The sequence below is a fragment of the Gracilinanus agilis genome, chromosome 5 (genome assembly GCF_016433145.1).
Source record: "Gracilinanus agilis isolate LMUSP501 chromosome 5, AgileGrace, whole genome shotgun sequence".
NCBI lineage: Eukaryota > Metazoa > Chordata > Mammalia > Didelphimorphia > Didelphidae > Gracilinanus > Gracilinanus agilis.
Window position 1 is genome coordinate 208470730 of NC_058134.1, and position 16760 is coordinate 208487489.

The 16760-nt window shown below is 41.5% G+C and overlaps 1 protein-coding gene across 1 annotated transcript in view; it reads left to right on the forward strand.

Annotated features, from left to right (window-relative positions):
- The window catches only part of CACNA1C (calcium voltage-gated channel subunit alpha1 C), a 1013247-nt gene that overhangs the window by 954447 nt on the left and 42040 nt on the right, over positions 1-16760 (forward strand). The window contains exons 31-34 of the mRNA XM_044679095.1: positions 4117-4149; positions 8056-8184; positions 10232-10297; positions 13219-13310. Coding sequence (XP_044535030.1) covers positions 4117-4149; positions 8056-8184; positions 10232-10297; positions 13219-13310 — 320 coding nt within the window. The remainder of the gene's footprint in view (positions 1-4116; positions 4150-8055; positions 8185-10231; positions 10298-13218; positions 13311-16760) is intronic.

The following is a 16760-nucleotide window of genomic DNA, read 5'->3' on the forward strand; positions in this document are numbered from 1 at the left end:
CTGGAAGAGACCTCAAAGGTCACCTAGCCCACCCATATAGGGAATTCTTTCTACATCTCCAAGAAGTAACCATTTAGCTTGTGCTCACTGAAGAAGTTGGAGAAGAAGAGAGAGAAGGCATTGCCTCCTAGCTACTCATTTTCACTTTTGGATAGTTCTAATGATAAACATATTTGTCCTGACCTGAAATTTAAGTCTACTTCTCCTCTGCAATTTCTACTCCATGAGTTAATTCTACCCAGTAAGGACAATGAGAACAAATTGAATCCTTAGTCCTTCAAACATATCAAGATGGCTCTCACGTCAGACTTTCCCCAAAGGTGCTCAGAATCTGCCTGCCACTCCTTTAGGTCATCTCTATACTGAACTCTTTCTCCAGACAGAGAGAGAAGGCGTCAGTAACTTGATAGTCCCAGGAAATCCTAGAGAAGCATGAAGACTTATTTGAGGACCCAACTCTGACATGGACCAAGGGTTCTTAAAGGTTCTTTTTTGTGTCCTAAACCTCTTTAGCAGTCTGGTAATGACTATGAACTCTTACCTGTTGCCTGAACTTCTAATTGAAGGCACTACTAAATTTCAGTTAGAAGTCAGTAAAAATAAAGATGTCTTTTTTTCCAGCCAAGTTCCCAGACTCCCCTAAAATCTACCTATAGACCTCTCAAGGGTCAATGGATCCCAAGTTTAGAATTCTTGACGTAGAAATTCTTAGAGCTGGACAGAACCCTACAATCATTTAATCTGACCCTTTGTTTTACATGTGAAGAAACTAGAGTTACATATGAAGAAATTGCAAGGGTGACTTGCCTGGCATCACCTAACTAGTTAGTGGCAGTTGTTGGTAGTATAGTCCTCTCTTGCCTAGCAACCAGGTAACCGTGGTAACTCATCCCACAACCCTACTAGGTCATGTACAATTAACAAAGGATCTATTTCCCAATATAACTATGTGATACATTCTTTTTAAACTCCAAGAGGAAAATGCAATGGTTAAGAAAACTGTCTCACCAATTAACAGTCTCATGGATATTCTCTCCTTATCTTTATCCAAATGAGAATTTTGCCTCTTCTACTTTTTGTCATGTGGGACATTATTCCTTGGGATCCCAAATGTGGAACACTGAGCAAAGTAAAGAAATAATAGTAATTACCACAGCGTTAAACACTCATTGAGTATGAACCCTGGTCTAAGCACTGGTGAAGATAAGTTCAGAAAAGACAAGGTCCCTGAAACACAGCCTAGAGGAGATTTCATCTTCTGAGGCATGTTTCGTAATTTCTTCGCTTCACCCCTGGAACTTACAAAAGAGGAACAAAAGTTCTTCTTAGCCATGAAGGGAAAATGGATCCTTTATTAACTGTCCACTGAAGTCCATATTGCAACATGCAGTTATGCCAAATAAGAGTAATTTGCATAAATCATTTGAAGTACAGTAATTTACTTTTTTGTTTAATTTGCTCTTAACCTACAGCTGGAACCTATCACTGGGAGGCTCTGAAAACTTCCCCTCTCTGTCTCTTAGATACGGAGTGATAATAACCTGTTCTTAGTCAAACCATTAGCATTTACAAATGGAGTTAACTACCCTAGTATCTCACAGCCCCAGAAAATTGCAGGCTGGTTAGGAAAAAGAGATGTGAGGGAATGACTCCTCAGTAATTCACCCTGTGGGTAGTGTTCATGAAGGCATTACTCCATTAAAACCTGGTCATTTTAGGTAGGCTGAGAGAGCTGGCATTTAAGGTTCCCATCAGAACTGAAAGGCTTAAGAAGCCCCTGGGATCAGGAATTCTGTACTAGAAGGCTTTAAGGAAATTTACTATGAATTCATTCCTTCTAGGTTTCAGTATTTCCTTTCCAGATTTGTCCCATGAAGAATGGATTGATGAATGAATGAATGAATGAATGAATGAATGAATTTCAGCTTCTTCTCTCAATTTGGAATTCAGACTACCTAGCAAATTGCTGACAAATGGTTGCCCAAAATTCTAATCTAAAAAGTTTCCATCAATAGACACAAGGAAACTCAATTCCAACCTTCACATAATCAGTGAATGTCATTTACCGACAGGCAAGGCATGAGGAACAAGAAGAAGGGAAGTAACTTTTGGGGACTAACCAATTTATAACCATATTGGAAGTTCCTAAAAGATAAGCACCTAGCACCTAACTCAATACCCTACACATATTAGGTTTTAAGTAAGGGTTGTTTGTTGTTTTGCTTTGTTTTTTTTTTTATTCGATGACTTCTTGGCTAAGTGGTCTTGGTGGGTTTTCAGACTAGTCTCCATCTTGATCATATTACAAAAGGGGATAATCCAGAGGATAATCAGGCATTGCAGTAACTTGCTTATTTTTGTACTCCATACCATTGGGTAGAGCCGAGACTAAGACAAAGATACAAGCTCCCTGGTAACTGGACTTACAGCCCTTTAACATCCCTTCCAGCTCTAAATCAATGATCCTATGTTATCATGGGGGTTTGCGTCTTGTTTACTGAACCCTATTCAGTAGCAGATAACAGGGAACTTCTCTCTTAATACTCAGCCATCCTGGTTATGATAGAACTCCAGAGACATAGCCCCCTCCTTTAGCTCCCATGTCACTCTGGGAGTCATCAGAGCCTAGCCATCACTTGTTTAGCATTAGAAATCATTGCAAAAAATTTCTTCATGCATTACTTAGAGACAAAATAAAATGTCTTTTCTGGTGAATGTATATATGTGTGTTTATATGCGTGTGTGTGTCTGTCTGTCTGTCTGTCTCCTTGTCTGTCTATTTGGACTATGCTATATGGCCAAATACCAGTGACCCCAGACAAACCAGGGAAATGGATCAACGAGAAATCACCATGGCAGCCAGTAATGAGTGTGAAGCAGAAATCCAAAATCCAAACTATGTTTTCTAAATGACTGCAGATCCTCTATCTCCTTTCTTTCCCTTGCCCTACTGCCACCCCACCCCTGAAAAAAACAAACAAACCACCAAGCTACCAACTTGCTATGGAAAGAAAATAAAAAAAATCAGTTGAGAACCCTGATAACAGAAAATTGTTTTCAGTCTTTAAGAAGATGTCTAGCTGGGCACATTTCCATTGTATAGAAGTTCCATCCCATGTTTTCTTTGTTTGTACATTAAAAACAAAAAACACAAGAGCAACCACCTGAAAGAGGAAGGTAAAAGTTAAATGCAACTATGGGTCAGCAATTCAGATCTCCTAGAAGTAGCCTCTGTAGAAAACCTATCACAATTCATTTTAAATCTTTGGGGAGGGGGCGGGGAGCGGTACTCAATGAGCTCATTTTCCACTATAAATCCTAAAGCATTATAAGAAGAAACTGACATGGAAAATCTATCTATAGAACAATTTACTGGGTCATCTATTGTCAAATGAATGAATTCAGCAGTCAAACCACAGAGAATGGCTTTCGAAAACTGTTCTGAGGGACCATGTGGACATATGGCATTAAATTCTAGTTATTAAAGAGAGTTATTTCCTAGATATCAGTCATCTTCCTAATGACTGCCTAAAGTTCTGGGAATCAACCCTCTTGAAGGTATAATAAGAAGAGGAGGAGGCTTCCTTCCTCAGATTCCACAAGGATCATCAGATATCAGTCTTCCTCAAGACATAGATGTTCACTGCCCAGTACTCGAGCTTCTTTACCTAAGAAGTGGGAAATGATGTGGATAAAGCAGAAGGAAACCTTTCCTCAACCGGTATGGCCCAGATAGAGTTACAGCCCCACGACCCCAACTGTCAAATATTGAATTGGGAATCACAAGAAAATAACAGAATTTACATATCCGAGATAGAGTGAGTTTGTCTAATTAGTAGCTTTTGACAGAGTCATGGGGTAAGGGAAGTTCTTCCTAATGCTTACTTGACGGGGAGTAAAATAGAGCTCTAAAATGGTAGCCATATCCAGATAGTAGACAATTCCTGGAACAACTTGGAACCTGACAGGCCTACTCTTTCGTGTTTTTTTTTGCCACTTGCTTCCTTTTGCCCTCTTCTGCCACAGTGTTGCTCCTGTGTTAGCCAAGACCTAGAATTCTAGGGCCTCTTCACTGGAGACTTATTACAGCTTATCTCTGTCTGCCTTCCTTTAAAGCCAGCTGAACATACCCAATGCTCTCCCTCTATGGTAAGACCAAACATACAGACCACGCTCCCAGCTTCTGTGACACTCCTCCTAACACACTTCTCACTCTGTTGTCCACCCCAGTCACAAGAATCTCTTTGAGCCCCGAGTTCCCTGTGCATGAACCCACTGTGCCATGTTTCCATACCCGCCTGGTGTCACATTAGCTGTGAATATGCTGTACATGTGGTGGTGTATTTTATCTTCATATGTCCTGAGCTTTCCTCTGGGTGAAGCTTTCCCATTGTCCTGCCTTTCTAATGAGGGACTAGGAGAGAATAAGACCCAGAGACCATTTCCTGTTAGATACATTAATGACTTATTTGGCTTTGATATCTAACTTTGATCCAAGATGGAGGAAATCATGAGAGCTGAAGAAACATTTAATTGTTTTAAGCATTTTAGGGGTTAATTCACTTGTTTGCCTACCTCCTTTTTAAAGGAGCTCATGTTTCAACACCAAAAGACAATATATGTCCAACTAAGTGGTATGCTGGTCCCCCTTGAGATGTTAAGAGAACGAGAAGGCCGCCAACGTGATAGATTGCTTATTTATAAGGGGGAAAAAATGGACAAGAATTACATAGAATAAGAAAACATGAAGGGATTGAAATCTGCATCAGAGACTATTAAATCAAAGATCCAATGCATTACTGAAAGTAATTACTTGGTTTCCATTTCCCGTAAGGCTAGATCCAGAGAGGAAAAGGAGCTTCTTAAACTAGGATAAATTACCAAGGGAGATGTAGACATTTCTCTCCCTTCTTTAAGACTAGGCTAAATCCCTTTTTCATAGACTGGAGAGAAGAGAGTGGTGGTCTAGACTAAGTGATTTTGGGAGGGGGGCTGACTTCAATTAACTGAGGATCCTATGATTTTCACTTTAGAAAAATATAGCAGTCAGGAGACCTGATATTAATCTTTGTGTTTATCTGAGGAGTTACCTTCTATATGCTGTTTGCAGATGCACACACTTTGAAAAGGACAAGCAAAGTCCCTGCCTATACAGCAGGCAGCAACTACTGGGCATTTAAAAGCAAGATACATTCAAGACTCATTAGGATTCCCCAATTCATCTGAACAGTCCTCTCTCCAATATAGTCCATCCTGAGTGCCATGCCTCAGGTGAGAGGAAACTGACATTACCTGCTAGCCCTTGGCACAGTGATAGATCTTTAAAGCTGCCTTCCTATTACATCATAATTCAGTCTATTAGAGGAAATTATAGTGGCTCAAGTAGAAATGTGTTTATCCTACAAACTGCACAGCATTAGCAAATTACAGCCAACAGGGAGAGTTCTGAGAAACAGAATAGAGTTCATTCTACAAGGTTGGCTTGTTGGCGTTTTTTCTAATTCATCAGAATGAGATGCCCCAGTGGCACCAACTTTTCAAACTCTTGACACTCACAGCTGGATCTCCCACTCAGAATTATTCTCTTTACATTTTTCCTTCCCTCCTGAACATGGTGAGACTGACAGCCAAGCTACAAAATCTTATGTTTTCTCTTCAAACACCTCTAGGGAAAGGCAACCTCTTTTTAAAAAGAGAAAATAGAATTTCAAGCATATACACAGGTGAGAGAAATAGAGATTAAGGACATCAAAGACTTCAAAATATGCAGGCTAGAAACCTAGGGATATGAGAGAGATTGTTGCCTACCATCCCCCACGAGTTCCTTCTGCAGTCCACCAGAGATGCCCAGAATATTGGAATTGGAAGAAACAAAAATACAGAAGAAGGAATGTTCGTTTCTAAATTTTCCATCTTCTAGAGGGGGTAGAATGACTGGATGAAAGATGTCTCTTACCCTGAAGGGTTTGGGGAGTAGAATAGACATACATTTATAACATTACTGAGATGGTTCAGATATGATCTTGTCCGGAAAAAAAAAAGAGTATAAACATTATTCCATGGTGTCTGATTTTTCCTTAGCCCTTTATGAGTTCTTTGTCCCATTATGAACATGAGTGAAGATTAGGTGGAAATAAAGCCTCCACCCTTCAAAGATAAACCTCCAAGTTATTGCTAGTCAACAAGCCGTGAAGTTGGACAAATATTGTCTGTAAGCTCTCAAGTGCATTTCAATACATAGAGCGGAAGCTTAGACACAGCTAAGGCATGACTTGCTAGGAAATAGTTAATATCTTTTGCAAACCAACCAGGGAAATGGTATGTTGGTGAGGTCAGTAGTAAGACAAACACAGCTGCCCTTGGGCTGATGAGTTTTCCTATTTTATGGGAGGTGTGAAGAGATGTGGGCTTGGAAGCAACAACAGGAAATCTAATGAGTCTGTTCTCTCCTGGTCCTGACAGCAGGAGGGGCAGTGGCAGGGGTTGGGTGAGCTGCACTAGTTTGTGGGTGGGGAAGGTAAGGACAGATACACTGACCCTTCTTTGAGATACTTTCTACCTGAGCAGAGCAGCCCAGCTGGATAAAAGGGAGTGAAGGGTCTGTATGTTTCTATGCATTCTGTGGAGTTCTAAGTTCCCAAAGCAGAGAATGAGAAGGAAACATCAGAATTCACTCTCCTGGGTATTCATTGTTCAAAGTCCTAGGCCAAACAAAACTGGAAATCCATCCTTCAGCCCATACTGGAGCCACATACCCCAAGCCTAGTTTAATCTCATTGGCCCATCTCTTCCTTTATTCCCCTCTCCCAAAAAAAAGAGACTCAACCAAAGATTCTATTTAGAAAGATGATGCTCCCCAAGGCAGAGCATCTCTCTTCATATAAAATGAAGCTCATCAGCTCAACCAGGGAAATGGCGACTCCCTTCAAAAACTGTCAGTCAGATACAGGTCCCTGACAAAAGGAAAGAAGGAGAGAGTAAACAGTAAAATAATTAGTTAGATCAAATATATGGAGAGAGAGAGAGAGAGACAGAGACAGAGACAGAGAGAAGAGACGAAGAGAGAATCTTTCTACAAGAAATCACACAGTAGGCGACTGGCTATCTATCTCCAAGGATATGACCAGATGTTGAGCAAAGATTGTGAAATCTATTAGTGCCCCTAGAGCCAGAGGACAGTCTGGAAAGCCTAGAATAATGCTGCTTGGACAACCAGTCTAAAGAGCAGTCTAACTCTACTGATTATAGGCATTCCTTGCCCATAATCCTTAGCTCTTCCAGTTCTATCAAATTTGAATTCTAAGCTATATATTTCTTAAAACAATGACCCTTTCCACCTCCCCACAGATCTGCTCAGACTTCTTGGACAGGGAAGAGCCAGTACCAGCAGCAGAAAGGGAGATTCTCAGGCATTTATACACAAAGTCCTGATCCATAGACAATGCCCATTCAAGATTTGGATCCCCTTGGCAATGCCAGATTAAGGGCAGCATAAGGCTAGATCAAGGACTTCATAGCCATAATTAAGTACAGTATTCCAGTGGGAGTGGAGGGCAGCCCTAGAGCCAGAGGCTTTCATAAGAGACAGTAATTTCTTCTGAACCTTCTTCAGTCACTAAATTGAAAGCTCTGTAAACTACTCTGAAATTTGGGATTGGAGGTTTAAACAGAGCAAATAAGCTAAGGGGTAAGAGAGGAGGAGTGTTCAGAAAGAAAGTCCTAATGATGGAGAACATATATTCAGGCAAACCTCTCTACAAAGAGCCTTGCCTAGAAACAACTTGATCTTACTCATGAGGTAGCATGCAGGGAAAGGGAAGGGCTGAGCACAGAGACTCACCAGAGAGCAGTCTATGTTCAACCTGAGAACAGATTCTGGGAAGTAGGGAAGGGAATCCAAAAAAAGGAACAGAGTGCAGCTAACCCTACCCCACCCTTATCAGTTCCCTGCCTCAACCAGGCATTGCTTTCTTGGAGCAGGGCTCCTACCCTCCATCCCCACCCCTCTCTCTCTGGCTATGTTAACTACTACCTCATGTTACCAATGGATTCCAGAATGCAGAGGAGAACTCCCGGATCTCCATCACCTTCTTCCGTCTTTTCCGTGTCATGCGTCTCGTCAAGTTGCTGAGCCGTGGGGAGGGCATCCGGACCCTGCTTTGGACTTTCATCAAATCTTTCCAGGTATTCCCATTTTTTCTCCTCCTGACAGCAACAGCTTGAACACAACCTTCCTTCTGTCCTACCCTCCTAAAAAAAAGATTTTCTTACCTGATTGAAGAGAAATGTTAGGAGGCATTTCATTGAAGGTGACTATTCCCTAAATAAAGCATGTTTTGCATATTTGATAGTTAAATAGTTATCACCTTCCTCATCAGAAATGAATGTTATTGCAGCACATATACTCATTTATTCAACTAGTTAATTGCTTCCAAGGAAAAGGGAAGAGTTCCGATAACACCCTAAAGGAGAAAGATGAGCAGTTTGACCTAAAAGGTACAGAGCTGCTTGGGTTTTTCAGCTAAGTATGGCAAGGTAATATCTCTTTTAATCACCTGCCATAGTTTTCCCAATTTATAAAAAGAGGGCTACCTTTTGTAGCTCTGTGTGACTACAAATGAGGTTCTAAATATGATGGTTAAGGAAAGCAGAAACAAAAGCACATCCTTCTGTTAACGCATTTTGAATTTCTTGAACATATGTGATATGGAACCCACAACTATAATGGTCTGGCCTCCATCTAGAGAAGCCCTAACAATGTATCAGAGGATGGGGAGACTTTTATGCTAGACCTTCAGCATCACTCTCAAATCGATGAAACTCAACAACAATGAAACATAACCTTCTTTGTCCCCAGGACTGGACTCTGCCATTGGGGAAAAGGTAGTAGGACCTAAAATCTATTTATGCCCAGGAGAAAGGAATATCTATTTGGCCCTCAGACATCTACCTTGACCCAGGGACCTAAACTGGCATTGAACCAAGTTAGCTACATGAATCCAAATTCTAAAGATCTGATTTTCAAATATTCTTTCTCTTTTTCCAATTATTGTTTGTTTTCTCTCTGTCTCACTTAACCCAAGTGAGGGGAATAAAAACCTTGTAAAAAAATATGGATCCATCAAAACAATACCTTTCTAACAAATATACATAATATAAGGTCCTACAGTCAACATCAAATACAATTATCAAAGACCTAATTAATGGGTCCTAGCTACTTCGGTCTAGCTTTGTCTTCACTATTAGCCACTCCAGCTCCTAGCTTATGAAAACAGTATCTTTCCCCCTCCTCCACCCCCATCAGTTCTCATTGGTGGGACTGAGAGGCAAGGGTCTCTCAACTCTCAAGGGCCAAGAAATCAGAGAAAAAGTCTAAGTTTCCATTGTTTTCTATTTCAAATAATGTAATTATTGGATGTTATTCACTTAATGTGTTTGTTAAATGACGTCCATGGTCTCTTTTAGCTTGGCCTATTCAATGTCCAAAAAAGTTAAATAAATTTCATGAGTCACTAGTCTTGCATCACTAAGCCAACTAGGACAATGGCTAAAGGCCGTGTGCCCCCTGGGTTCAGTCCTGAGCTAGACCTGTCTCTGGGTAGAGCTATGGGAAGGGGACAAAGCCCCACCTGGGATGAGAGGAGAAGATGCTTCCTCTAGTTCCAGGAGGAAGGGTAAGACTTGGAGATTGGACTTGGAGCTTACTCAGCATGGATCTGCGGTGACATCTAGTGGTGGTGAGCGCTAATCCTACTGCCTTCAGAGAAAGTCTTCTCCAGCCCAAACCAAATTCTTTGTTTTGTATCTTCCAGAGAAGGGACTGAAGCCGGGGGAAGATACAGTTACAGTTTGCCCAGCAAGTGATTCAAACAAGCTGGGGTTTAGAATCCCACAGCCTTTCTCTCAGTCCTTCCTTCACAGAATCAATCAGAGGGTCTCTGGATTTAAAGGGATTCCATAGGTTTCCCAGCCCAACCTCTCCCTGCTAAGATCTCCCTCTCTGACTTCCCTCCCCAGAAGCCCACCAGCTCCTTGTTATGATGAGTGGCACCTTGTACTACAGGGCTACTTCAGGAGGTCCACCAGATCCTTGTTCTTGCATCTTGTACCATCTTGTATCCAGCATTGGTTGACTGTGCCAAGTACATCTTCCTGGGAGTGGGGCAGGGTGCAGTGGGCCCGCTTTTTCATGAAAGGCTGCAACACAGCAGGCTTATTCACTTTCTTCCAGGCTCTACCCTATGTGGCTCTTCTAATAGTGATGTTGTTCTTCATCTACGCTGTCATTGGAATGCAGGTAGGAGATACACCAAGAATCCACAGGTCTCTGGTTCTATCCCCACACACCTAGACCTCCTTCTCCCTCCCTTTCCTTTTTTCTTCCTCCATTTCATTCCCTCTCCGCCTCTCCATTTTTTCCTCCTCCTCTTTCTCCTTCCCTCTCCCTCCTTCTCTCCTCTATTACCAATACGATGTATGTCTGATGTTCCCCTGCTAACAGTTGGAGTCTTAAACAGAATTCTCCATGCCAGATCTAATCACTACTCTCAGTATGGGTGGGCAATAAAATACATGCAAATAAATTCCACAAATATTTAATAAGTACGTCTGGTGTAGAACACTGTTAGGCAAACCTTAGACAAAAGGAAATATCTACGCCGTCTTCCTGGCAATTCCAAAACTTTATTCTGCTATTGTCAGTAAGAATTATTGCCAAAGTCTTCGATAGATTCTTTTGTGGGGCTTCATCCCTGAGCATGCGTTTAAAGGTCATGTAGAAGGGCAGCCAGGTAACACAGTGGATAGAGTGCTAGGCCTGGAGTCAGTAGAAAATGGATTTAAATTTAGCCTCAGGTACTTCCTAACTGTGAAACCCATGGCAAATCACTTAACCTCAATGGCCTAGCCATTGCCTTTCTTTCTTGGAAGTACTACTAAGGCAGAAAGTAAAAGTTCAATAAGTATATAAATAGGAGAGAACATACCCTTTGCTAATCAGTGCCTGGAATTCAATTTAATTCAGCATTTATCAAGTACCTGCTCTGTGGATAACACTAGGAGAACCAATAGGATGTCCTCAAAGGGCTTCCATTCTATTTCACAGGTGAAGGATACAACTCATTAAAAGAAAAACAAACACAAAGTAATTTTAAGAGGAGGACCAGTACAGGGTTTGGGGTCAGGAAGAAATAAGGAAAATTTCTGTATATGTGGTAGAACCTGGGTCAAACTTTGAAGGAAACTAAGGATTCTAAATGAAGGAAATGGGGCAGTGAATTCCAAGAACAGGGAAATGACTTGCCTAAGTATACAGAGGTGATAGAAATTTGGGGAATGGCTAGTAATTCATCTTGGCTGGAACACAGAGCATGTGAGGGCTATATAATGTGAAATAAGTCTGTAAAGGTAGGTGAAAGTCAAATTGTTGAAGACTTCAAAAGGCAGGCCAAATGATTTGTATTTTTGAGGGAGGGAATAGGCACCTACCAAAACATTTTGAGGAAGAAACTGACATGGTCAACCTTGTGCAATAGGAAGATTATTTTGGCAGCTCTGCAGAGGACAGATTCAAGAGAGGAGAACAGAAACAGAGAGACAATTAAAATCGCCCGGAATGAAAGAAAAGGCCTGAATAAAATAGTGATCGTGTTCATAGAGAGCCTATATACATATACATATATATATATATATATTACATATATACACATACATACATATACATACATACATACATACATACATACAGGAGGTAGTTTAAGACCTGGTTAACTAGAAGGACAGTGGTGACTTTGAGAGAAATAGAGAAGTTTAGAGGAAGCATGGGTTAAAAGGAGAAGATAAAACATCCTCCAGTGCTACACACACAGTGTGACCTCATCAGACTAAGAGAAGCTGGACATTTCTCTCCCAGCACAAAGAAAGGAATCCCTCACCTAATCAGACGTGGCAAAAATCATTACAGCAGCAACCTAAGGGTCTAACTTATATGACTTACACACTACAGTCTTTAAGTCCCTGGGGAGCCTTTTCCTTCACATTCTAAAGCTTCAACATAGACAAAGTTAGGAGGGTTTTGTTTTACTTTCTCAAAAAGTCAGATCCTTCAACAGTATGGTGGCCCCAAGCTCTCCAAGCTCTAGTTCCAGTTGGCAACCCTCTTCTCCAAAGGGAAACTCAAGAACCAAGCCAGACCCAGCCCCGTGCACTGACTTATGGCCTGTCGTGAGTAGATCTAACACATTCCCCTGGTCTCTCATCTCAAAGACCCTAAAAACTAAAGCCAAGAAGAAAATAGTTCCTTCTCAGAGGAACCCATTAATGTTGACTGTTTCAGGAATTAAAATCATTTCAACAGACATACCATCTAACACAAGGTTCAAATCTCTGCATTAAAACCTAGAATATAAAAATGAAATGGTAAGTACAGCTAGAAATATCCAAAAGCAAACCACTGCAAATTGTCAGGCAAAGGATAAGCCACACTTGCCCAAATCATGGGTCCCTGTTACACCTTTCCACATTTTCCAAATTTCAGGTGATGCCATGTTTCTAGAGCTAAAATTTGAAAAACGTTTGTTAGTTGGCTAGGCAGAAGACTTGGGGGCCAATCAGTCATTCTAAACAGAGGTAGAGACAAGTCAACTAGGATTTTGTCCCATGATGCTGAATCTTAAAAACACGGACTATAGTTTGAGGCAACAAACATTACATAAGAGCTGGGGATATAAAAGCAAATATAAAACAAAACCTGCCTCCAAAGGGCAGACATTCTGCCAGGGCAATATAGTGCTGCAGGAAGTTGGAATATCTGACTTTAGTACTTAGCAAGAACAATTAAAATAGGAAGAGAATAGATTTGGGGGGTGGTGTTTGTCCCAAACATAGAATTGCTAGTTACGGTTCTGATTCTGATGCTGCCTTACGGCATCTTAAGTCCAGAAGTTGGGTCAAGGTCCTTCAGAAGCCAATTGAGGACTTACCTGACAGGGTGGGCAAAAAGAATTAGGTGGAGGAAATTGGGAATAAAGGTTAGGGAATGCAGTTTTGTGGCTCATTATTCCTGAAAGTGTGGCCTGGTCGCCTAGGTGGAAGGAGAATTTGGCTAGTCTATCATGTGAAAAATCATCTCACTCTAAGATTAACTCTGGCCTTTGGGAAGCCAAGTAACATTTGTGGGATAGAAACTAGGAGTCACAGACTCTTTCTTTCCTCTACTAGGTATTTGGCAAAATTGCCCTGAATGATACCACGGAAATCAATCGGAACAACAACTTTCAGACTTTCCCTCAAGCTGTGCTGTTACTCTTCAGGTGGGTCATTCAGTGGAAAAGCTGTAAGTACTCAAAAACCACCAGATGACGTGGGAGAGCAAAGCAAGTTCAGCTGTCAGCCACACCTAACCAGGACTGTGATCTTCATACATGGGGGGGAATTCGCTCCCTCGTCCATTCTTGTGATTGTAACTTTCCTAGCAATTCCTCTCTGGGGCGTGGCTGTCCTTTTAACTTCTCTTCTTGCCCTCCTCCTCCCCAAATACCCAGCTGCAGCTTAATTTACCTCTAGGGCTGTCCGGATCATATTTACTAAGGGTGTTTTCCTATGGCTGTAAGTACCTCCAAAGCCCAGGCTTATCGGGCTTTTCCCCCTGTCAGGTCTCTAAATGAGGGAATTCCCCCTCCTCCAGAGACAGTTAAGTCTTAAGTCAAAGTATCATAGACAGTTTGGGTTTATATTGACCAACAGTTTAATCAGATTTAATGGCGTAGAAGTAAACATGCATATTTAGAACAAAGGCTAATGCTTTCTAAGCCCAGGGGAAAGCAGGAAGTTTAAAGTGAGTGGATAATTCATAATACATTCAGTTCTCTCCCTGGAGAGAGGGAAGAAGTGAGGTAAGAGCTCTCTTCCTGGCCAGGAATCCATCATATTTCACCTAGGACATATGTCCCGCTTGGATTCTTCTCTTCTCCCTGGATCAGATATCACTACAGTCATTAGAGCTTAACCTCTATTATTTGCCCTCTATGGCTCTCTGCTTTCTTGGGATACATGCTTGCCTCTTGCTTTCTTGGTCCCTTCTTCTCCCGTTCATCTTAGCTTCCTTCTCCAAGGCCCTTTCAAACTCAAGGTCAGAGAAAGAACCTCAAAAATTTGTACCATCCTTAGTTTGTTTGTAGGGGTTTTTTTTGTTTTTTTGTTTGTTTGTTTGTTTTTAAACCCTTGTACTTTGGTGTATTGTCTCATAGGTGGAAGAGTGGTAAGGGTGGGCAATGGGGGTCAAGTGACTTGCCCAGGGTCACACAGCTGGGAAGTGGCTGAGGCCGGGTTTGAACCTAGGACCTCCTGTCTCTAGGCCTGACTCTCAATCCACTGAGCTACCCAGCTGCCCCCAGTTTGTTTGTTTTTAAAGTGTTTCTAGCAGGGTAAGTGCCTGGGTACCAAGTCACTCCCACTGCAGATGTAGCCAAAAATGGTCTACCTATATCCTCATTATGACTCAGAAACTCACAGAGTTTCATCTCTAAAACCTCATGATCTTGAACTCTGAAACACCTCTCTCTAATCATAGCATCCTGTTCATCCATTTCTCTTTCTCCCTCAGTGTTCTATCCTCACTTTAACTTTTAGGCCCTTCCCATATTCCTGGTTTTATTTTTGATTTTTTTTTTAAACCCTTACTTTCCATCTTGGAGTCAATACTGTGTATTGGCTCCAAGGCAGAAGAGTGGTAAGGGTAGGCAATGGGGGTCAAGTGACTTACCCAGGGTCACACAGCTGGGAAGTGTCTGAGGCCAGATTTGAACCTAGGACCTCCCATCTCTAGGCCGGGCTCTCAATCCACTGAGCTACCCAGCTGCCCCCCCCCATATTCCTGTTTTTAACCATCATGCCTCCTAATCTGGTCTCACTTCATTTCCTTGCCTTCTTTTCTTATTAACATTCATGCTCTGTAAAATATGAACCTTAATGTAATGCCACCTCCCCTGTAAGGCCTCACAATTGTCAGACAAGGCATATAGACACCTCTTCATCCTCTAGGCATATTCATTCATTCTTACATATGCTCAATGGCAACTCCAGGCTCATAGAGAAGAACCACCATCAAGTTATTCACTCCTACTCTCTCAGGGTCCTGGGATAACTCTGAGGGAATATATTTCCCCCACTCAAAACTTTACCTCTCAAGCTAAACTACCAATGTCCATCCATTTGTAGAACAAGTCATGATGGTATTTTTACATCTTAAACATAACTCTTTGCTTAGCCATAATGTAAAAGAAATAATATTATCAGAGTTATTCATCTTTTCAAACAAATTTAAGGTAATACTATCCTACCAAGGAACAGTATTAATGAGGAAGAGTGGGAGCACACTGACCCAAAAATGGCAGTGAAAACATGAGTTAAAAAAAGGAAAAACATATCTGCTCAGGTAAACTCACAACCTTGGACTCCAGACTTGGAGGTCATTGGTCCATTCGGGAACATCTGTGCCACATGAAGCTGTGTCTTTGCCAGCTGCTTATGTAGGGGTCCTCACTACTCTCCAGATGAGCACACCTTCATTTCCTTTATTCTCTAACCAACAAAGCATTTAGAAACTCTTTTAAGCTACAACAGCTCTTAAGAAGATATTGGAAAAGTTACATTTCTTAACTTATCAAGCAATTCCCTTTCAGCCAAAGATCTCCAAGGCCAACCAGGCTGGTTCTCTGTGAACAAATACAAGTACAGGCAGAGCTATTCACTCACCAGGATGGTGCATCATCCAATCAGGTTGTAGTAAACAAAGCTCATTAAAAAGGAAAAAAAAAGAGCTCAGGCTGACCCTCTGAACAAGGTAAAGAAGCCTAGCCAGCAATTCACTCAACAGGATTCTAGATTTCAGCATCTCTTCCTATTCAGCAATACAACCATAAAACCTGTCTCTCAGGGACAATTATTCTGAGCTGCTTCACCACCCTTGAGCTCTAGGTGCCGCTAAAGGGCAGAAGCTGAGACTAAAACCCAAGTCCTATAAGTACCCACCTTTATCCTATCAAGAACTGGGTGCTGAGTGCTTCTGCTTTACTTTAAAAAAAAAAAATCAAACAGAGCTTCTTTTTGCCCCTTTCCTACCCATTCATCCCCAACTAGTCTTTTTTTTTAACCCTTACCTTCTATTTTAGAACCAATACTGTGTATTGGTTCCAAGGTAGAAGAGCAGTAAGGGCTAGGCAATGGGGGGTTAAGTGACTTGCCCCATGATCACACTGCTAGGAAGCATCTGAGGTCATATCTGAACCCAGGACCTCCTATCTCTCAGCCTGGCTCTCAGTCCATTGAGCCACCCCCTCTGGCAGCTGCCCCTCCTCTCCTAATCTTTACTCTCCTTCCTAAGTCTTCCACTTTTCTCACCATAAACTTCTTGTGTCAGAGCTTTCTAGGACTCAGTGATTCAACTTTCACCTATCAAATTTACCCCATAAAGCAACAATATGTCTCTAATTATCTCTGCATCGCCAGTTAAATGTGCTTTCATTTTCAAAGAACCCATTATCTGTTCTCAAAATGGTTCTCTTACCACTGTGTCTGAAATTGTTTCTCATGGTCATGCCTGCTTTCAGGGTGGATGATGCTATCAAATCTCTTGTGCTCAGGAGTTACAATGGATTAAGCTGACTAGGTATCCATAATAATGTATGAGAAAGAAAGAAAGAAAGAAAGAAAGAAAGAAAGAAAGAAAGAAAGAAAGAAAGAAAGAAAGAAAGAAAGAAAGA